Source organism: Ovis aries, chromosome 13 (genome assembly GCF_016772045.2).
Source record: "Ovis aries strain OAR_USU_Benz2616 breed Rambouillet chromosome 13, ARS-UI_Ramb_v3.0, whole genome shotgun sequence".
Taxonomy (NCBI): Eukaryota; Metazoa; Chordata; class Mammalia; order Artiodactyla; family Bovidae; genus Ovis; species Ovis aries.
The window spans coordinates 17,267,397-17,289,705 of record NC_056066.1 but is presented as its reverse complement, the minus strand read 5'-3'; the positions used below and the strand labels follow the sequence as shown (position 1 = coordinate 17,289,705).

Sequence of the window (22,309 nt, the reverse complement as noted above, 5' to 3'; positions counted from 1 at the left end):
GGGTCCCGGGAGGAGGGGCCGCCGGGCCAGAGGCGGAGCCGCCGCCCCGCCGCGACTTTCAGACTCGGACCATGGCCTCGTGCTGGTGGCCGTGGCGGTGGCGGCGCGGCTGCTCTTGGAGGCAGGCGGCGCGGAGCCCCGGGCCCAACTCCGCCGGCCGCGCGGCACTGTCTGCGCCGCGGGCTGCCGCCGCTGCCACTGTCGCCGTCGCCCGCGCGCAGGTGAGGCCGGGGAGCGCACGCCGCGGCCGGGCGCAGAGGTCACGGCACCAATGACAGCGGCGCCGCGGAATGAATGGGGCGCAAGCTGCACGCGCGGCGGGCGGGGACCGTGGGGCCGCGCTGGGATGCGACCCTGGGCTGGCGGGGCTCCGAGGATGGGACCGAGCCGAGGGTGGGCGCCCGGCGTCCGCCTGAATTGGGGGTGCCCCGCCCGGGGCTGTAGAGCGGTGTCCTGGGGCCCGGGAGCGTCTTGGGTGTCAGGAAGGGGCGATGAGGAGCCGGATCCTGGGCAGCGCAGGTGTAGCCCAGTTTTCTCCTGAAGTTTGTGTAACTCGTGGAGAGCGTCTGCAGGTGTTTCTTTTCGAGTTAACAGTCAAGGCTTCCGGAGCAACCGAACTTAATTGGGATTTTAGGGCAAAAGGTGCTCTGGGCGCTCAGAGGTGCGGAGGGCGGGGGTAGCCTCGGAATAAGTCTCGTGGAGAACGCGGGGATGATGCTCATAGTGAACCGGAGATCGGTTGTGCGGTAGTTGCTTCGGAGGGAGGGCGCAACTGGACGGGCTGGAAGAAGAGGCCCAAGGATGCCGCGGAAGTGGAGAAACCTTGATGTTTAAGTCTGACTTCTTGAAGTAGAGTCAGAATCTGAGTACTAAACATTGGTGTTCTCTCCTGCTGCCTTTGGACTCCCATCTCTTTTTTGCTGCCTTTGTGGTCAGTTTAGCTTCTGTGTATTAACAAGTTTCTATGGCTCTGTAAAATCCTTTTCTGCACTCTAGTGATTAACTTGCTGTAGGCTAAGCTCGTATTGGATAGTATAACCACGCAAGATCGATGGACTCACTGTCTTTTGGAGACTTCTCCTGTCACATAGCTATTGTTAAGTGTTTGCCTCTCATCTGCAAGACTCATTTTTTAAAAAATGTTTATTTGAATTTAGGGCTCTCTCCTGTCTCAGATTTGGTACACTTCCGTGTACCCATCAAATACCATTTCCCAATATGAAATATGTAGCATTTCTAAGTGGAGAAGGCAATGGCACCCCACTCCAGTACTCTTGCCTAGAAAATGCCATGGATGGAGGAGCCTGGTAGGCTGCAGTCCATGGGGTCGCTAAGAGTCAGACACAACTGAGCGACTTCACTTTCACTTTTCACTTTCATGCATTGGAGAAGGAAATGGCAACCCACTCTAGTGTTCTTGCCTGGAGAATCCCAGGGACCGGGGAGCCTGGTGGGCTGCCGTCTATGGGGTCGCACAGAGTCCGACACGACTGAAGCGACTTAGCAGCAGCAGCAGCATTTCTAAGTGTCTGCTTTTGGATACATATGGGTACATAAATCACAATTTATTCAGAACAGACACTTGAAGAGAGAATGGCAGTTGGGCTGGTCTACGGAAGGGACAATAGAGAATATGGGGACTAGAGAGACTGTGGGAACCGTGTAGGTGCTGTCCTAGCCAGGCTTCAGATATTCCTAGTACTGCAAATGAGGATGTTATTTGCAGAGAGGGATGCACCCACCACTGATGACATTGATTCTTCTTTGACACTCCTGTTTTTGAAAAAATCCATGCCCATTAAGCAATTAGCTACATAAAGGGTGCTTTCCTGGAGAGAATTGTTGGAGGAGCTTTGCTGATAATCCCAGTACTGTATCTCTCTCTCTTTAATTAATTATATTTATTTGTTTATTGGCTGTGCCAGGCCTTGCTGCGTGGGCTTTTCTCTAGTTGCAGCGAGCGGGCCGCTCTCCAGTTTAGTGCATTGGCTTCTCCTTGCGGAGCACGGGCTCTGGAGTGTGAAGGCGGCAGTAGCTGTGTCACGTGGGCTCGGTAGTTGGTCTCCCTGGCTCTAGAGCACAGGCTCAATAATTGTAGCCCACGGGCTTTGTGCTCCCCAGCATGTGGGATCTTTTGGGACCAGGGATCGAACTCATGTCTCCTGCATTGGCAGGCGAATTCTTTAACTCTCAGCCACCAGAGAAACCCGATACCGTATATTTCTGATTTCTGTGTCAGTGGTATTTTTCACTGTAAATTAATACTGGAGCCTTCTGGTGTCTGTCTTAGGAGAGGGCGTGTTTTGGCTAGTTCATGTCTCTTAGGGCCTAATGGTCCTTGGGGACAAAGAGCAGCAACAGTAAAGCCACGCCCGGCTCTCCCAGCAAAGCTCCCCTCTTACTGATGTTTGTAAGTTCTCTCAACCTTTTCACTGAGAGTGTTCACATACCTTGCGATAGGACAAAAACCAGGGTGTGTCTGATTGTGCCAAATCACTAGTTGGTATGTCTTGATTCTTACTCAGCATTTTCTCTCTCTCTTTTTTTTTTGTAAGTAACTTCGTGGGAGGCAAGTTGAATTTCAGGGGAGCCTATGAGATGGAAAGATAGAAAATCAAATTTGGGAGATGGTTGATGTTCGCACTAGTCGTGGCCCCTAGGTGGCCCCAGTTCCACAACACCCTTTGAATACAGCTCTTCTGTGTATTTCTAACCTGACTTCAAAAAACCTCGCCCCAAGACACTTTTAAAGCAGAAGATAGCTTGGCTGAATACATCCTATAAATGTTCACAGCCAAGAACTTTACCTGTAATCGCTCAATTAGTACCAGCATCTTTGGCATAGATTGTATCAGAAAGCTGTCTCAAGATAACTATTAGGAAATGTTGGGATTTGAGCCAAGACCCGCCCTCCAGGCTTTAAACAAGCTAGGAGTTGCCCAGTAATTAAGAGCCTAGCTGTGTAATTTTAACTCTTCACTGCACTTAGAGATTTGGTTTCAAATTGAATACATATTATAATAAATACTAAATTCATGTGAATTATTTATGTGTGAAGGCTGAAGAAGTAGGTTAAGTGTCACGTTAAGTTGAATTCAAAGGAGGATTGTCAGTTTTTTTCTTTAGGACATTGTAATGCCTGGGACTTCATTAATGGATATGTAACGGCATGGGGAAGATACAACTCTGGGCTACCTTTTTCGGCCACTGCCTGCCAGGCAAAGTCAGCGTTTATTGTCATTTTATTTGTTTTTTAAAATAATGAGCCATTTAGAAAATTATTTGACTGCCTTGGGTCTTAGTTGCAACATGTGGGATCCTTCCTTGCAGCATAGGAAGGATGCCTTGCTTCAAGGCATGTAGGATCCTGGTTCCCTGATGAGGGATCGAACCCATGTGCCCTGCATTGCAAGGTGGATTCTCCCCCACTTGTCCACCAAGGAAGTCCCTAATGTCATTTTAATACATCTAAAGCAGTATGTGTTCACTAGAGAAAACTCAGAAAATATGAATTAATGAAAAGCAAAAAAACTCCCATGATCTGATTTATTTCAAAATAACCTTTTTTAATACCCCCCTTATGTTGGACACGACTGAGCGACTGAACTGAACTGATGTGCTTCCAAACCCTGGATTTTATTTGTATAGCTATACAAATTTTTAGCAGAATCACATAGTGCTCACTGTTCTGTAGGTGCTTTTTTCTTTTGATGTGTTGTAAACATATCTGTATTATCAGTTTTTCAGACTTTTCTGAACTTCAAGTTCCCTGGCTGTATAACACGTAGTTGTCAGAGTCAAGCCCACATTGTAGGACTTTATTGTAAAGTCTCGGTTGTAAGACCAATACAGTGGATTTGTTTTCTTTTTGCTAGTGCTAAATCTGTCCTTGGTCAAAATGTTTTCTTTCAATATCCTATAAGAGTCCTTCTTACATCAGATTAGTAGCTTTTGGAATGCCTGTGACCCTGAATTCTTTCAGTTTGCCTGCTGTGTCTCTGGGTCACCAGTGCCTGTCACATTTCCTGACCCATAAGAGTGCACAACAGTTGTCACCACAACCTCTGAGTCTTCTAGAAGCCATCTTCTGTTGTTCTCGATCTATGATTAAGTTAATATGATCAAAATGTGCTGCTGAGCTTGTTTGTTAATACTACTTTTCAAGAAGTACCATTTGCAGGTATATTCAGGAACAGTGGCGTGACATAGGCAGTGTTTGTGTAACTATATTTCTTAACACTGAAATCCTCTTTCACTGTCTGGGCAGGTGCTTTGGGAATCTTGATTATTGTCTTAAACCAATTTAAGATTTTAAAGAGTGTAAGCCACACTAATCCTTACTACACTCTGCCCAGTGTTAGTTAAATGGAAGGGAATTTCAGATCTGGAAAGATAGGTATAAATGTGGAGCAGTCTTTGGGGGAAGGGATAGATTATAGATGTTTTCTATTTCCTGCTTTTTTTCATATTTATATTTTCTGTAATGACAGATACTGATTTTGTAATATGGAGGGGAAATTTTCTTACCATTTTCTCTGGTTTGCAGTCTCTAAATGGACAACTAAAAGATTAATTCAGTTAGTGCAGTTCAGTCGCTCAGTCATGTCCGACTCTTTGCGACCCCATGAATCGCAGCACGCCAGGCCTCCCTGTCCATCACCAACTCCCGGAGTTCACTCAGAGTCACATCCATCGAGTCGGTGATGCCATCCAGCCATCTCATCCTCTGTCGTCCCCTTCTCCTCCTGCCACCAATCCTTCCCAGCATCAGTGTCTTTTCCAGTGAGTCAACTCTTTGCACGAGGTGGCCAAAGTACTGGAGTTTCAGCTTTAGCATCATTCCTTCAAAGAACACCCAGGACTGATCTCCTTCAGAATGGGCTGGTTGGATCTCCTTGCAGTCCAAGGGACTCTCAAGAGTCTTCTCCAACACCACAGTTGAAAAGCATGAATTCTTCGGCACTCAGCTTTCTTCACAGTCCAACTCTCACATCTATACACGACTACTGGAAAAACCATAGCCTTGATTAGATGGACCTTTGTTGGCAAAGTAGTGTCTCTGCTTTGATATTCTATCTAGGTTGGTCATAACTTTCCTTCCAAGGACTAAGTGTCTTTTAATTTCATGGCTGCAGTCACCATCTGCAGGGATTTTGGAGCCCAAAAATGTAAAGTCTGACACTGTTTCCACTGTTTCCCCATCTATTTCCCATGAAGTGATGGGACCAGATGCCATGATCTTCGTTTTCTGAATGTTGAGCTTTAAGCCAACTTTTTCAGTCTCCTCTTTCATTTTCATCAAGAGGCTTTTTAGTTCCTCTTCATCTGCCAGAAGGGTGGTGTTATCTGCATATCTGAGGTTATTGATATTTCTGCCGGCAATCTTGATTCCAGCTTGTGCTTTCTCCAGCCCAGCATTTCTCATGATGTGCTCTGCATAGAAGTTAAATAAGCAGGGTGACAACATACAGCCTTGACGTACTCCTTTTCCTATTTGGAACCAGTCTGTTGTTCCATGTCCAGTTCTAACTGTTGCTTCCTGACCGGCATATAGGTTTCTCAAGAGGCAGGTCAGGTCGTCTGGTATTCCCATCTCTTTCAGAATTTTCCACAGTTGATTGTGATCCACACAGTCAAAGGCTTTGGCATAGTCAATAAAGCAGAAATAGACGCTTTCCTGGAACTCTCTTGCTTTTTTGATGATCCAGCGGATGTTGGCAATTTGATCTCTGGTTTCTCTGCCTTTTCTAAAACCAGCTTGACCATCTGGAAATTCATGGTTCATGTATTGCCGAAGCCTGCCTTGGAGAATTTTGAGTATTACTTTACTAGAGTGTGAGATGAGTGCAATTGTGTGGTAGTTTGAACATTCTTTGGCATTGCCTTTCTTTGGGATTGTAATGAAAACAGACCTTTTCCAGTCCTGTGGCCACGGCTGAGTTTTCCAAATTTGTTGTCATATTGAGTGCAGCACTTTCACAGCATCATCTTTCAGGATTTGAAATAGCTCAACTGGAATTCCATCACCTCCACTAGCTTTGTTCGTAGTGATGCTTTCTAAGGCCCACTTGACTTCACATTCCAGGATGTCTGGCTCTAGGTGAGTGATCACACCATCGTGATTATCCGGGTCGTGAAGATCTTTTTTGTACAGTTCTTCTGTGTATTCTCCACCTCTTCTTAATATCTTCTGCTTCTGTGAGGTCCATACCATTTCTGTCCTTTATCGAGCCCATCTTTGCATGAAATGTTCCCTTGGTATCTCTGATTTTCTTGAAGAGATCTCTAGTCTTTCCCATTCTGTTGTTTTCCTCTATTTCTTTGCACTGATTGCTGAGGAAGGCTTTCTTATCTCTCCTTGCTATTCTTTGGAACTCTGCATTCAGATGCTTGTATCTTTCCTTTTCTCCTTTGCTTTTCACTTCTCTTCTTTTCACATCTATTTGTAAGCCTCCCCAGACAGCCATTTTGCTTTTTTGCATTTCTTTTCCGTGGGGATGGTCTTGATCCCTGTCTCCTGTGCAGTGTCACAAACCTTCGTCCATAGTTCATCAGGCACTCTATCAGATCTAGGCCCTTACATCTATTTCTCACTTCCACTGTATAATCATAAGGGATTTGATTTAGGTCATACCTGAATGGTCTAGTGGTTTTCCCTACTTTCTTCAATTTAAGTCTGAATTTGGCAATAAGGAGTTCATGATCTGAGCCACAGTCAGTTCCTGGTCTTGTTTTTGCTGACTGTAAAAGATTACTATTTTGTATAAATTACGGGAATTCTTATTTAGTGTTATAAAAGTTTTTCATGAATATTCTCTTAGACGTTTCTTAATATTTTATTTTATAGATGTCCTATTGTAATCTTATGAAGAGTTTAACATCTGCCTTTCAAAATATGTATGGTGTATCACGGTAAGTTTATTATCCGTATTGCAGCTAAAATTATTAGTCATATATATTGCCAGTAAATGTCTATTCTAAATTGTGGTGGGCTATTCAATTCAGGAAATTGACTGTGCTATTTAAGTGCCATAATACCTGCTTTGTGTGATCTTGGTCTTCTGAAAAAGAAACAGCCGTCCATTGGTGGGGGCAGGGAGGGGACATTGGTTCTAGGGTACTCTCACCTCAGATACCAAAATTGGGGATGCTCAAGTCCTTTATATAAAATGACATAATATTTGCATATAACCTACACACATCATCCCTTATACTTTGTCATTTTTAGGTGACTTATAATACCTAATGTAAATGCTATCCAAATAGTTGCCTAAGCATGGTAAATTCAAATTTTGCTTTTTGAAACTTTTATTAAATACACACACACACACACACACATACGTATTTTCAATATGAGGTTGTTTGAATCCAGAGATGTAGAGCCCGTAGATAGAGAGGCCCAACTGTATAATAAAATTCAAACTTGGACTTCTCTGGTAGCTCAGGGTAAAGAATCCACCTGATTCCGATTGGGGAAGATCCCATATGCCCCAGAGCAGCTAAGCCATGAGCCACAAGTTTTGAGCCAGCGCTCTAGAGCCCAGAAGCTGAAACGAATGAGCCTTTGTGCTGCAGCTGCTGAAGCCCGTGCACCCTAAAGCTCATGCTCTGCGGGTAGGGAAGCCACTGCAATGCGAACCTGATACATTGCAACTGGGGAAAAGCCCTCACAGCAACTGCAAACCCAGCATAGCCAAAAGAATATATATATTTATATATGTGACCGTTAAAAAAAATTTTAAACTCGACACAGTGAACATGGTTTATATTTCTTTTGATTTTGTGGCTCCCTAGGTCCTGGTTATGAAAATTGGTGTAGTGTTGAGCAGGATCAGAATTTTATATGATCTTTGAAATTATGACCTTTTTGCATTCATGCTTAATTCCCAGCAAGTATGTAGGCTTAAATTTTCCATCCTCCAACTCTGTTACATGTATATGTATATGCATAGGTCTGTGTGATTCTTACTTAAAAATGAAGTAACTCGGCAAAATAGTACCCAGTCTCCCATTGTGTGCGTTTCTGCTTAGGTTCCATCACACGACGCCAGTAGCTTGCTGCTTCAGTAAAACAATGAGTGGTGAGAAGTACACTGACCCTTTTAAGCTTGGCTGGAGAGACTTGAAAGGTCTCTATGAGGACATCAGGAAGGTAAGAGATTTTTGACGATACTGTGAAGTTAGGTTGATTTCTTTGAGTTACGAAAAAACAGTGCAGGTTTTCCCATGTGTGCCGTGCCATTCATTGCAGACCTGATTCCCAAATGTCTGGTTCTAAATGTTTCTTGAGCAGTGAGTATGGGGCAGTGTGGAAGATGCGACAGAAGTCACCACCAGAGGCGGGTGATGGCACGTGCACAGAGTCCTCTGACCCTTTCCCCCCAGACCGGTCTCCTCCACCGGGCTGGTGCGGCTCTGAGGCCTCCAGTGACCCCTGCCACTGTCCTCCACTCCGGTTCTGAATATCAGTGCTGGGATGCCCCCGACAGGACTTTTCTTCATCAAGTATTCGGTTGCCCAAATTTTCAGTGGCCCCCAGCCTCACGTGGATTCTCCTCTGCTGCCCAAGATGCTTATGTTCCCTGGTCAGCTTCCTTCCCCTTTCAAGGTTCTGCATTTACCCCCGCCAGCCCCCGCCCCACTCTGCTGTCTCCAGGGCGCCAGCACTTCCTGTCCGAGGAGCCACGCAGAAGCTGTGGAGGAGGAGCTCCCTGAACGCCTGCCCGGCCTGTTACAGTGCACGCCCCTGCTGTAGCCTGCCTCCTCCAACGCCGTCCCTGCGTCTGGTCAAGCCCCACACCCTTTGCCTCCTGCTTGGGGCCCTAGATTCTTCTCCCCCAGTTCCCTGTTCTCCGTGTTGGTCTGCAGACTTGCCCTCTTGATTCTCTGGATCCATTTCAGATGCGCCAGCTTCTTCCTGTTCATCATTTAGAGGACCATCCCATCACCCTGTGCCTCCCGGTTCCACTCCAGTATTCCCAGCCCCTCTCTCTCTGTTCTGCCCCTTCACCACGGCTCCATCACCACCCTTTGCCTTCCTGTCAGCCTCTCACCTGAAACTGCCTTTGCCCCCTTCTACTAAATCCAACAGACACTGCTGGCTTATATCTTCCAGACCCTCTGAACATTGGACCCTGCTGCCCACAGCCCTTCCGCGAAGCCCAGCCCTTGGCTTCCGCACTGCCCTTGTGTTCCTCAGGCCATGCTTCAGTCGGCTTCCTGGGCCCCTCTCCGTCCCCTCCAGCTGCTCCCTGGAGCTGTTTGCTCCTCTTCTCGCTCTGTTTTCAGTTTACCCGTTTCCATGCTAAAGACTCCCAGGTAATGGCTCTGGCCCAGAATGAACATTCTCTCCTAAACTCTGCCGGCTCCCTGGGCAGCTCTATGGAGCGTCCATCACTGTCTCACACTGGCAGAGCTGAAGCTCCTCTTTTTCGTACGAATTGTTTTTTCTCTTGTTTATCCTGTTGATGTGAGGTTGTCACCCAGGACCTTGGGGAGGATCCTCGACCCGGTCCGCTCCTTCCCCTCCATACCCTCCTCATCTCATCTCTCTCTCTCTTTTGAAAGTTGTTTTTATTTATTTTTGGTTGTACGGGATCATTGTTGCTGCACGAGGGTTTTTCTCTTGTTGCGGCAAGCAGGGAGGCTACTCTTTAGTTGTAGTGCCCAGGCGTCTCTCTGTGGTGATTTCTCTCGCAGAGCCTGGGCACTAGGTGCACAGGCTCCCGTATCTGTGGTTCTCAGGCTTTGTTGCTCCGAGGCATGTGGGATCTTCCTGGACCAGGGATCGAACCGGTGTCCCTTGCATTGGCAGGCAGGTTCTTATCCACTGGACCCTCAGGGAAGTCCCTCATCGGAATCTGGCCTTCGGTCCTCAGCCCTGGGTTTCTGTCACCCGGCCGCCCCGGCTCTCGCCCTCCCGGCCTCAGCCTGAGCCAGAGGTGCCTCCTGTGTGCTCCCGGGGCAGCAGCCCTCAGCTCCAGGACAGGAGTCCTCCCCCTGCCATACTACACTGCGGTCCTGTTTCCCTGCCCCTGCCTAGACTCTGAGCTCCGTGTAGACGAGAGGCTGTCCATTTGTCTCTGAAACCTCTGCGTTTATTGTCGTTCTCGGCACTGAGGAGGGAGAGCCGGGCCTGCTGGCTCGTGTGCGCTTGAGCCCTGTGAAGGACTGCTGGGCCCGTTTGTTGCCCCTGGGACACAGGCTGGGATTCTTCCTAGCAAGTCAGAGAGAGACAGGACACACACGTGCCCATCCCCAGGACAGCTCTCCCTCCTCTTCAGGAAGCAAAATCCTCCTTAGCTTCTGGTCACCAGGCATAGCTTGTCTCCTCCATGAAATGCTCAGTTTTTCTTGCCCACACTGATCTCTCTATTCTCTGAACCTTAATGAACCTACGGCCATTATTCAAGTTGCCACTGTATCATTCACTGAATACATCATACTTAAAAAAATTTTGCTTCCCTAATGCCATCATAAGCTCTTTGCAATCATGCATAGCGTGTTGTACATGTTCCCTGTGAACCTTTGGCTTGTGTGGCTGAGAAACACCTGAGCCAGACGCTGATGCTGCCCTCCTCTCATCTCGTCTGCCCCTGACCTTCTGCTTCACTGACCCCACAGCCCGCCCTCTTTGTCCTCCCTCCTCCCCACTCCAGGCTGCAAGCAGCCCTGTTTCCTCCCTCTGCAGCTGTCAGCAGCCATCTGGCGATCCCCCTCTGCTGTGGTCACCCAGGGTCTCTGCCAGCGGCAGGCCCACCCAGCACGTAGGCCCCCTGGTGGGGGGCAGCCAGGCACTGCTTGCGGCCCAGCCGCAGGAGCCAGCTTTGTGGCCACACAGTGTTGGCACCTCTTCCTCCTAAGTGTTGGATTTCCCCATTGAAATGAACGCGCTAAAATCAAAGCTGTGCGAAAGAAATTCCGCTGACGTTTTGTGTAGTTATGCCACCCTGTTGACGCAGAGAAACTTTGTTTCAGGAACTCTTCATATCTACAGCAGAACTCAAGGAAATGTCTGAGTACTACTTTGATGGAAAAGGAAAAGCCTTTCGACCAATTATTGTGGTGCTGATGGCCCGAGCCTGTAACATTCATCACAATAACTCCCGGTGAGTGAGTTACCTTCTCTCCTCTGTTTTCTATTCAGCAAACCTTCCTTCCCAAGGCTACCATTTACTTTCTTGTTTAACTAGTACCTTGTGTCTGCAAACCCGCTTTGTGGTGAGTAATTTCTAGCTTTGTGTTCCTAAGGTCACCCTGGAGTCTAGTCTGGGCATCTTCCTTTTCCACACTTTTTAATATCCACGGGAGAACAACTTCAGCAGCAAATAAGCATTTTAGAATCTTCAAAGCTACATTGAGTTTTCTCATGCAGAAGCAAAGAACGCCAGCATGTATGCCTACTTGTAACTGTTGTACACACGGGGCCATTTTTCCGAAGGTTGATGGTTATAAAGTCATGAGTTAGGCCCAGATTCTGGCCACCACACCCCCTGCAGGACCTGAGTTCCTGTGGCCTTCAGAAACATGCCAAAGAAAATTTTTCTTAAAAGAAGGCATTTTGACTTTTGGTCTTCAACTTCTGTGTTGCAAATATATGTAAAATTTTCAACTATTAAAACAGCTGCCATGTTTTAACATTAAAGGAAACCTTGAAACGACAGAGGACTTACCCCTTGCCATTATTCTTAAAACTCTTTGCCATGTTACTGGAGTGTCTTCACTGTGTTTTTACATCAGGCAGTCTTCTGATGGACACTCCAGTGGACCATAATGTACACTGGCACATTTTCCTGGTGAACGTTTGCATTCGCCTCCCTTTTATCTGTAGATAGCTCAGGAAAAGATGTAGCCCTTAGGCAGGGCCTTGGGTTTGCCATGCTGGGAAAAACCGAAGGCAGGAGAGGATGACGGACGAGTGGTTGGATGTTATCACCCAGAGTTTGCCTAAGTTCAATGGACGTGAACTTGGGCAAACTTTGGGAGATGGTGAGGGACAGGGAGGCCTGGCATGATGCAGTCCATAGCGTCACGAAGAGTCGAACAAGACCTGGCACCTGCACAACAGCAGCAAAGCCTTGCCAGCACCAAATGTAAGGATGATGTAAGAGCTGGCATCAGGTGGCGCTTCTTAGGGCGTGCTCAGCCGCTGTGCCCTGTGGCTGTGCCACTCCAGTTCCAGGGCACGACGCTGTGCTCAGAGGTTCCTCCCATTTGCCCTGAGACTTTCTAAATGCTCACAGGAGAGTTTGAACAAGCAGCGGGATCTCTGGGGGTGGCTGTTTTCCCATCATCAGGATCACTTCACCTAGAAGGCAGAGCAGCAGAAATACTCCCCTCTGAACCAAACTTGAAATACCTCTCATGAGGTCCGGAACTGGATTCCTCAGCCTTGGCTCTGCTGACTTTTGGGGCCAGGTAGTCCTTTGCTGTGGGGACTATTCTGGGTCTTGTAGGGTTTCTGGCAGTTATACCTGGCCTCCATCCAGTAGATGCCAGTGGCACCCCTTCCCCAGCTGATGACAACAGAAAATGTCTCCAGACATTGCCAGTGTCCCCTGAGGAGCAGAATCATCCCTACTTGAGAACCTCTGGTGTAGAGATAGTGTTTATATCTTTAATTCTCCAGATTAACACCTGATACAGCTCCTCACCCTCAGAGATTACATGGGAAGGAAAACATTCTGCGTTGCTTGCTTTAAATCCTGTCAGCTGTTATCCCCACTGTCAGAGCCTTCAGTTTGTCATTGAAATTGTAGAAATTGTTGGTTTGCAGGAATAAATGGGAGACTGTGATACAGAAAAGGCGTTGTTGTTTTAAAAAGTAAGTTCCATTCTGCCTTCCCTGGGGATGTCCTGGCTCCAGCTTCATTCTCCCTGTGGTGGGAGCAGGGCTGACTGAAGACTCAGCACAGAGCTATGCCCAGCATTGAGATGTGAGTCGCGACAGGTGTGCATTCTGGTGGCACAGTAGCCTAGCACGATTACTCTCTGAGCCCCAACTTCTTGGGAATACTCACTTGCTAAGGACCCTTGTGGATCAGGCACTTAATGGACCGGGTGTCTTCTCGCTTAAAGCAGGAGCGGGTAGGGAGCAGGGGGAGAGCTTCTGGAGAGCAGGGGCCATCTGTGGTTTTGCTGTAAGAGGTTTATGAGAACAGTGTGAGCAAAGGTGGCTGAAGGTCCCAGGCGGGGCCCCACAGGCCTGTTTGCAGCGGGGGCCCCAGAACCTGTTCACCTCTTGAACTGCCTCCTTGTCAGAGTCGGCAGGATTGCTTCATCACTTGACAGTCGAAGTTGAGTGGCTTCTCTCGGGCCTGTCAGACATCTTCATCCTGCTTCTGTCTATTAAATAAGTTAAGGGTGGTCCTGCAGGGGACTTTAGAAAACAGAACACAAACCTTAAGAAATAGAGGGGAAAACTACCTTCTATTGCTTTCCTTTTTTTCTTCATTAAGCTTTTTCACTTGTCCATTATATGTTCCCTACTAGATTATTGGGAATTCTTAATCTGAGGTCCATGGAAGTTGTGGGGGGTGGTCTGTGAGCCCCTTGGAATCATATGCAAAATTGTTTGTACCTTTCCATTTTTCTAGGGAAAGGTATCAGTTCAGTTCAGTTGCTCAGTTGTGTCCCACTGTTTGTGACCCCCTTGGACTGCAGCACGCCAGGCCTCCATGTCCATCACCAACTCCTGGAGCCTGCTCAAACTCATGTCCATCGAGTCGGTGATGCCATCCAACCATTTCATCCTCTGTCATCCCCTTCTCCTCCTGCCTTCAGTCTTTCCCAGCATCGTGGTCTTTTCCAAGGAGTCAGTTCTTCGCATCACGTGGCCAAAGTATTGGAGCTTCAACTTCAGCGTCAGTCCTTCCAAAGAATATTCAGAACTGATTTCCTTTAGGATAGACTGGTTTGATCTCCTTGCAGTCCAAGGAACTCTCAAGAGTCTTCTCCAAAACCGCAGTTCAAAAGCATCAATTCTTCGGTGTTCAGCTTTCTTTATGGTCCGACTCTCACATCCATACATGACTACTGGAAAAATCATAGCTTTGACTAGACGGACCTTTGTCGGCAAAGTAATGTCTCTACTTTTTAATATGCTGTCTAGGTTGACCATAGCTTTTCTTCCAATGAGCAAGTGTCTTTTAATTTCATAGCTGCAGTCACCATCTGCAGTGATTATGGAGCCCAAGAAAATAAAGTCTGTCACTGTTTCTCCTGTTTCCCCATCTATTGCCATGAAGTGAAAAGATCGGATGCCATGATAATCATTTTTTGAATGTTGAGTTTCAAGCCAGCTTTTTCACTCTCCTCTTTCACTTTCATCAAGAGGCTCTTTGGTTCTTCACTTTCTGCCATAAGGGTGGTGTCATCTGCATATCTGAGGTTATTGATATTTCTGCCTCCAATCTTGAATCCAGCTTGTGCATCAACCAACCCAGCATTTTGCGGGATGTACTCTGCACATAAGTTAAACAGGGTGACCTTCTCCTTGACGTACTCCTTTCCCAATTTGGAACCGGTAAGTTCCAAGTCCAGTTCTAACTGTTGCTTCTTGACCTGCATACAGATTTCTCAGGCAGGTCAGATGGTCTGGTATTCCCATCTGTTGAAGAATTTTCCACCATTTGTTGTGATCCATACAGTCAAAGGCTTTGGCGTAGTCAACAAAGCAGAAGTAGATGTTTTTCTGTGATCCAGCAGATGTTGGCAATTTGATCTCTGGTTCCTCTGCCTTTTCTAAATATAAACCTCTTCTAAGGGAAAGGTGTACATGGCTTGTATTGTCAAAGGGTGATATGGCCCCAGAAGCTTAAGACTTAGTCTCCAGTTTTCTTCTGTGTATCCTGGTAACCACAGCACCTAGCCAGGTAAAGCGGGATGCACATAGCAGATAATGAGACTTGAGAGTCCAGAACGCAGAGTTGTGGATTCCGAGCCACGTGCCCAGAGCTCGCCTTAAATGAAGGACCTTCTGCCCACGCTGCTGGACCAGTGTTGCTGGTGGAAAGCCTTTGCTTCTCAGGCTCCTCGAGGGCTGTCCCAGCAGCCCAGAGTCCTCTCACCTGAGCCTGTCCACATCCAGGGACTGGTACATGAAGGGCCATTCTAGCGCCAGGACGCATGGTGAAATGGCAGCAGCTTCGGACAGGCCTACCTCGCAGAAACCCCTCCCCAACCTCCCTGTTCATCCCAGGGGTCCTGAGCAGACATCCTGTGCTCTGAACCTGAGAGTCTGCTTCCTGGAGCACCGTGCCCTCAGAAGGGTTCAGCAAAACCCAGCTAGCTACCTGTGAGTCAGAGCTTACTTTATCAGAGAATCTAGTTGAAAAATGAGCTCTGTAAGAAAGATTTCTGTGAAATGCTCTGCTTATCGACCGTAGCACGATTACTGTCTCTTCTCCAATGAGCCAGACCTGTCCTGTTTAGAGACCTCCTTAAAGGTACCTGTTTTACCATTGGTGTTGACATCACCTATTTCTTGTGGAAATCTTCCAGCCCTGGAGAGTGGATATCAGTACCAGTGACTGAGATAACAGGCCTACTCCAGTTACGCTGGGCACGGATCTACTGATTTTGACTGTACAGGCAGTCAAGTGCCCCTGAATCCTATTAGTGCACTTTGCAAAGCCAGACATTTGATTAGATAGAACAGATCGTATGATGTGTTTTTGTTTTTTTTTTTTTTTTAAATAATGCAGTCTTCACATTAGTTAACAGGTCAAGCTTCCAAATGTGAAAAAAGTCTTAAATTCAGTGGAAGTAACTTGTGATTCTCATGACAGCAAAGGAAATTACAAAAGCTTACTGTAGGAAAGCCGTGACAAAATGGTCGTAACAGCACCAGCTCACTTGAATGATTCCTAGGGTCAGGGCGCTAGAGATTCTAGATCCATTCCTGGTCTAGAATGTGTGTGTTTTGAGTCAGTGAGCCAGGTACTGCTGTGGCTCTTTGTGGGTTAGGAAGTTTGGTGCCCCAGGAAATGTTTTTGTCTTTAAGCCAGGAGATGGCACTTTTGATGTGTCCATACTCATTATTAACATGGATCTACAAGTAAAGTCTAACAGAGGACGCCTACTGAGGTAGAGAAGGCCTTAGTAACCAGAGGGTTGTCCATTTCATGGGTGAGGTGAAGCTCCAACCTAAAGGAACATCACTGAGATCAGGACGACTGTAGGGCTTGCTCTTCAGGCTCCTGGCCCCCGGGGGAGGCTGAGTCCATCACTGAAGGAGTCACCTTCTGCACTTTGATCAGCTGGGTCCAGTTTGCAAAACCCAAGTACTGCATCATTCAATGTCACCGTGGGTCCTGTGGAGAAAGCCACCATGGACAAGCTGCAGGTCTGAGATAGCACCATGGGGGTCACTCTCCACATGTCTAAGGGTTCTAAATGCAGTGCTTCAAAGGCAAGAAAACAGCCAATAGCATGCGCCCTGCATCATTTACAAGGCAGCTCTGCAGGCATCTATTTTTATCTGGAGATAGATCTGAAATATTCAAGAGCTGCTGCTCTTGGATGTCAGTTCTTTTCTCCTGATATTAAAACTATTAATGGATTTATGACTGTAGGGTTCAGCTTAAAACCGCCATTCCCTTCAAAGAAAGACAGTCTTCACACTAGTCTGGTGCGCTTGTTTGAGTTTTCAGAGGTGAGTGGCCAGTGACCAAGGATGGTGACCCGCAAGGCGAATCAGAGCTCGCAGGCATCATAAACGTCGGATGGAGGGCACCTCTGACGTTCATGCCAGTAGTGTCCCCAGTACGGCGAAAGAGCAGATTGCAGGGGCCAGAGACCAAGGCCAGGAAACCGGGATAGAGAATGAGATGCAGCGAGTGAGAGATGGTGAGGAACCCCTTCCGTGGCCCCCTCACCCCAAGTTCAACCTGAACCCTGCATGCCGCTGTAGATGGGGAGACACTTCAAGGTTGTATCAATAATGTGGAAAAGCAAGCTTTTAGAAGCAGTAAAATCAAGTAATTTTAGGAATGAGAGCACTGAAAAGGAGAAATTTGAGCATCAACAGAAAAGGCTGGCAAAAGTAAGGAGCTGTGTTAAGCTAAAAAATGGCTCTGCAAGAGGCACCCACGTCCTAATCCTTGGGACCTATAAAGTGTTGCGTTTTGTGGCAAGAAAATGGTCTTTGTAGGTGTGCCTTCAGCTAAGGATTGTGAAATGGAGGTGTCATCCTGGGTTTTCTGATGGGCCCCAGATGCAGTCACTGGCAGCCCTAAAGAGGGGGGCAGAGGAGATTGCCTCACACAGGAGAAGGGCATGTGAAGATGAAACAGAGGGGCTTGAAGGGGGCGCCTTCCAGCTTGTGGCCACAAGCAAAGGTCACCAGCAGCCAGCAGAACTGGAAGGAGTGAGGAGAGGACCCTGCCCTTGAGGCACTGCAGGGAGCCCAGCCTTGCCAACACCTTGGATTCAGTTCAGGGGAATGGTTTCTGGACTTGTGGTCTCCAGAACGGTGGGAGAATTTCTGTCAATTTAAACCAGCATGTTTGTGGTGACCTGTCACAGAGCCGCAGGAAACTAGTACAAACGCCGTTGCTTGCATCGTGTCCTGTCCATGTGGGCAGTGTGCCCGGCGGGCTTCTCCCTCCCTCTGGAGGTGCCTCTTTGGGATGCACCAGGGCTGGCAGCGCAGGCCCAGCAGGAAAGCAGGACGCTTTCCACGGTGTCGGTCGTTCTGGGGCCCACTCAGCTCAGTGGCAGATAAGATAGAATCTGGCTGTGTGGATATATTGTTCAGTGTACTGAAAACTTGGCTGTATATACCTTCATCAGGTAACAGGTCACATCCCGAAGAACTTAAAGAGACAGACTTCGTTTGCCTTTAAAATAGGGAATTTCTTCAGTACCAAACCGATAGTGTCCATTCCTATCCTTTAAAACTCGAGATGACGAGGAGTGTCAGAGGAGAGGTCACCCTCCTGTGACTGCGCCCTTCAGAGCAGGGGACACTGCCTGCCTGCAAGCTGTGAAGAGACTTGGAGAGAAGTTGGCGCAAGACCTTGATCGAACTGAGCCGCCAAGATTTTTCAGGCCAGAGAAACTTCTCATGCCTGCAGTTTAGAGGCTTGGCCACAGGGGGGCAGCAGAGACCACCCTTCTGTCAAACTCCTCAGGAGCCGCTTCCTTTTGGGGCTTGAGTAAGGCAGGTGAATGCCCCGCACTCATAGATCAGCATTTCCCTGACTCTGTGTGTCAGACAGTGGGCCTGCCACTTCAGAATCCCAGTTCCTGAGCCCCATCATGAGAGATCCCAATTGCTGTGTCTGAGGAACTGTTGGTCTGCATTTTCAAGAAAACTGGTTTTTGATGAGGTGGGCCAGAGATGAGATTTAAGGAATAGTAAGCTAGTGCTAACAAGCAAAGTGAAACGCTTCTCTTTAGAATTATCAGAAGAGATAAACAGAAGAACATAGTGTGATATTTAGAAGTAGAGCCTCCTGTAACCCACCTGAGAACTCTCTGGTCTTTACATAGTCCCTGTAGTTTTAGGGATAGCTGTGCCTCTGTCCCTGTTAAAGGGAAAACCGCATTTACTATTTAAATTTGTCTGCCTCCTTCATTTGTTGGAAGTCAGGGTAATCCACTGACAAGGTTTGATTTTCTTTTTGGAGACAGCTTTCTCACTCTCGGGGTTTGCTCGTCATTTAAAGACTTGGCATTATATATCAGCATGAATGGGAGGAAAAAGTGTTTTATTTCAGTCACACGTCAGCTTGGTGAAAGGTATGTGGAGGGGTCATTATATTATTCCATCTATTCTGTCTGTGCTTCTAATTCTTCATTCTAATAATAATAAATCTGATGAGGGGGAAACCCCTGATGGTGGTGAGGGGCTGGCTGAGTCATCGCTCGCTCTTGCAGGTGTGAAGTGCAGGGGACAAGAACCTCTGCTTTCTGAGGTTCGGGGCCTCCTTTCCCCTGCTGTCTTGCCTGGCTGGTTTTTCCTAGCACCTCTCCCAGGAGCTGGGAAAGTGTGGCCGCTCTTTCACAGCGGGAAGTAGAAACGGTGCCCATTTTTTGAAGGTATGATTCGGTTCAGTGCTTGGAGGATGTCGTCTTCACACAGTGTGCGTTGTTTCCGGAATCTGTAGATTTGGCTTCCAGACCGTTACGCTGTGCTTGGGTATGCAGTGGCAGCATTTTCCAGATAGAATCTCACACACGTGAAAGCCTGAGTTTGCAGGAAAAAGTATATCAGATAAAATGATGCGTCGAAAAGGTGGTGCTTATCCTACGTAGGGGCTGTGTCATGATGCCACAGAATATTCCAAGCAGGAATCCTGGTTTCATCAATTTAGGCATACAAAATGGCATTTTTACAGACATGAAGAGTCTATGCAATTTCAAAATATTTCAAGAAATCTTTGTATTTTAATGTCTTAAAGTTAAAAAAAAAACACCCCACTGTCTCACTGAGCACTGCGACGCTGCTGCAGTTTCGAAGCAGGGCCCTTGCCTGCTGCTGTGATAATGGCAGTGGTGCCTGAGAGGCTAGATGACGTCTCCCAGTTGTTTGAAGGTGAGTCTGCTATTAACCAATAGCAAGTATATGTTTCATCAGACTGAAATTCATTGAGAAAATATTCTTTAAAAAAAAGTCTCTTTAAAAAATGACTGTAAAAGTCTACATCTTTTCTTGTGCATTCAACTCAAAAAAAGATAGGATCCAGTAAATGTACCTGGAAAATATTTACGGTCCAAGCTTCTTCCTGTAGGGTCTGTGAGTATCTCACTGAGAGATTTGGAGCAAGCTCCTGGAAGCCCTCTGAAGCTCCATTTTCTCACTCACTATAGTGGTCTTACCAGATCATTTGTCCCTCCCTACTATGAAGGAGGCTGTGATCCAGAAGTATTTGGAACAGTTATAATTGTGACATTAATAAATAATAAGCAGCACTTTACAGTTTATTTCCAAGCTAAAAGCACTTGGAAGGTTCTGAGGTTTAGTTCTAAAAATCTTAGGTAAGAGTTGCTGACAAAGCATTTTTATTTTTATTTATTTTTTTATTAGTTTTTTTATTTTTTTAATTTTAAAATCTTTAATTCTTACATGTGTTCCCAAACATGAACCCCCCTCCTAGCACTATATTTTAAAATTATATTTAAAGCAAAATGGGAAGATAGTCTTCAGGCTGATTTAGTAGTTAAATTCCAGCATCTGTACTGTAGCTATACATCATTTTTCATGGCTTTCTGCTAGAACTGAGGCATTAGAAGGAGCACTGGCTTTTGCATATTTTCAGGTTAGATTTTTAAAGAAAACATCACATTTCAGGATCCCCTTCACTTTTCTCCTGCGAGAATGTGATATTTGAAAAGTAAGCCAGAGGAATAAGTGAAACATTTGGTTAACATGTGTTTGATCCAGGCTTCTGTTTTTAGGTTCAGAAAATTCAGTTGGTTATTTTCCCAGTTTGATTTTCTTAAAATTCGGTTTTTTTAAATTTCCCTAGAAGATTGACGGTGACAATAATCATGATTAAAAAGAAATCGAAGTCCCCTTTTAGCTGTAGAACTCATATCCGTGTATCTTCTTGGAGTGCTTTTCCTGTATTTTGTGTTAAATATGGGAAATGAAAGTTTAAATTTCAAATGCACAGGTTAAACATGAATTGGAACCCATACTCCAGTATGAATGAATTATCGATTCATATTGATAACCAGTGTCAGTAGCCAAGTGGAATTGTGAATTCCAGCTATCTTGGTTATGGAGGTCTTCATGCTACACGTGGTGGTGGTGGTTTAGTCACTAAGTCATGTCCGACTCTTGCAACCGTGTGGAATGTAGCCTTCCAGGCTCCTCTGTCCATGGGATTCTCCAGGCAAGAATCCTGGAGTGGGGTGCCATCGCCTTCTCCATACTGAATGTGTAAGACGGTATTAAGAGGTTTGAACAGTGATTGGTGGTGGTTTAACACACGATTCTCTAGATTGCTTTTCGCCTATCTTCCCCATCAACTCCTGAAATTTAGTTGTAATCTAATTGTAAACTTGATCAACTGACCAAGACCACTGTTACAAGACATAAAGACAATTGTTATCAGTCCAATGCCCAGACTTATAAGCTGTTTATCCTTCTTTTGTTGTTCATTATACAAATTCTTAGTGTGGTGTCCCGAAAGCATAATCTTGATTCACAGTGTCTCCCGTGTTTTTAAATGTTCTCCAAATGATAGAATTGGCTGTGTAGGGAAGCCCAAGTTTTTATACAGTTTCTCTTAGAGAAATAAAATTCTTTATCCTAGATCCAGTGTCCACTTTTACCAAGACGATTGCTGAGGTTATAGGCGGCGTCTCTGTTAAAAAGCATTGCTTTCTGTTAACTAGAAATGTGCAAGCAAGCCAGCGTGCCATTGCCTTAATTGCAGAAATGATCCATACTGCCAGTCTGGTCCACGATGACGTCATTGACGATGCAAGTTCTCGGAGAGGAAAACACACCGTTAATAAGATCTGGGGTGAAAAGAAGGTATGTGCAGCTTTTTGGTTTTTTTCATCTTTCATATTAAATGCCACACTCTTTGGATTGCATTTATTTTTCAGATTTGTCTCAAATGATGAAAATGTGTTTCGTCAAATGTGGTCTTCTAGCTTTCAAAATAGTTTCTTATATATAGTTTTCATCTATATACAGATGTTTGATTGTAGATAACACCATAGAAAGATAAACATACTATTTCTGTTTAATCACAGTTTTACATGGAATTTGGTTAAGGAAAGCATATTTGTAGTTATCCAAAAAGTGTCTCTTATGAGGAATCACACCTTTTACTCGGGCTCAGATTACTCAGATTCACCTGAATTACTTAACCACCACATGTGAGAGTGTCAGGGCAAGTAAATAAAACTAAAAAAAAAAAATTATAAATATACAAGCACACGCACACACATATTCCCTCTCCATTCCTTCCCGTCCCTCACATGTCTGTAGTACCTGGTTCCCACCCATTTGCCAGTCATATTCAGAGAAGAAATAATGCCCTAATTACTGTGTTGACATGCTGGTTTTGCTTTAGTATACACAGTTCTGTTGTATAATCAAGTGTGCATTTTCAATTGTAAGCCTCTTATCACCAATTTCAGATGAAAAGGTTTTGTGTCCTGTGACATGTCCTGCAGTTTGCTGTGTCCATTTTCAGGGCCTGCTCTAGAGCCGTTACTACTTGAGCGCTTGGGCAGAGGAGGCTAAGTGAACAAGTTGGCGTTTTCTCCTGCCTGGCCCCCTCTCGTGAGTGCCTCTGCTGTTGGGGGCCTCCTGAGTGCAAATGGGAGATCGTGTTTCTACCCT

General features: G+C 46.2%; 1 protein-coding gene across 2 annotated transcripts in view; it reads left to right on the top strand.

Moving 5' to 3' along the window:
- Positions 1–60: 60 nt before the first annotated feature.
- Positions 61–22,309, top strand: part of PDSS1 (decaprenyl diphosphate synthase subunit 1) — a 39,878-nt gene continuing 17,629 nt past the window's right edge. Inside the window, exons 1-5 of one of the 2 annotated variants that reach the window (XM_004014207.5) lie at positions 61–221; positions 6,848–6,912; positions 8,032–8,152; positions 10,978–11,108; positions 21,349–21,490. In XM_004014207.5, coding sequence (XP_004014256.4) covers positions 72–221; positions 6,848–6,912; positions 8,032–8,152; positions 10,978–11,108; positions 21,349–21,490 — 609 coding nt within the window. In that variant the 5' untranslated portion in view covers positions 61–71. Of the gene's footprint in view, positions 222–6,847; positions 6,913–8,031; positions 8,153–10,977; positions 11,109–21,348; positions 21,491–22,309 lie in introns of those variants that run through there. The other variant, XM_027976550.2, reaches the window with a different exon arrangement.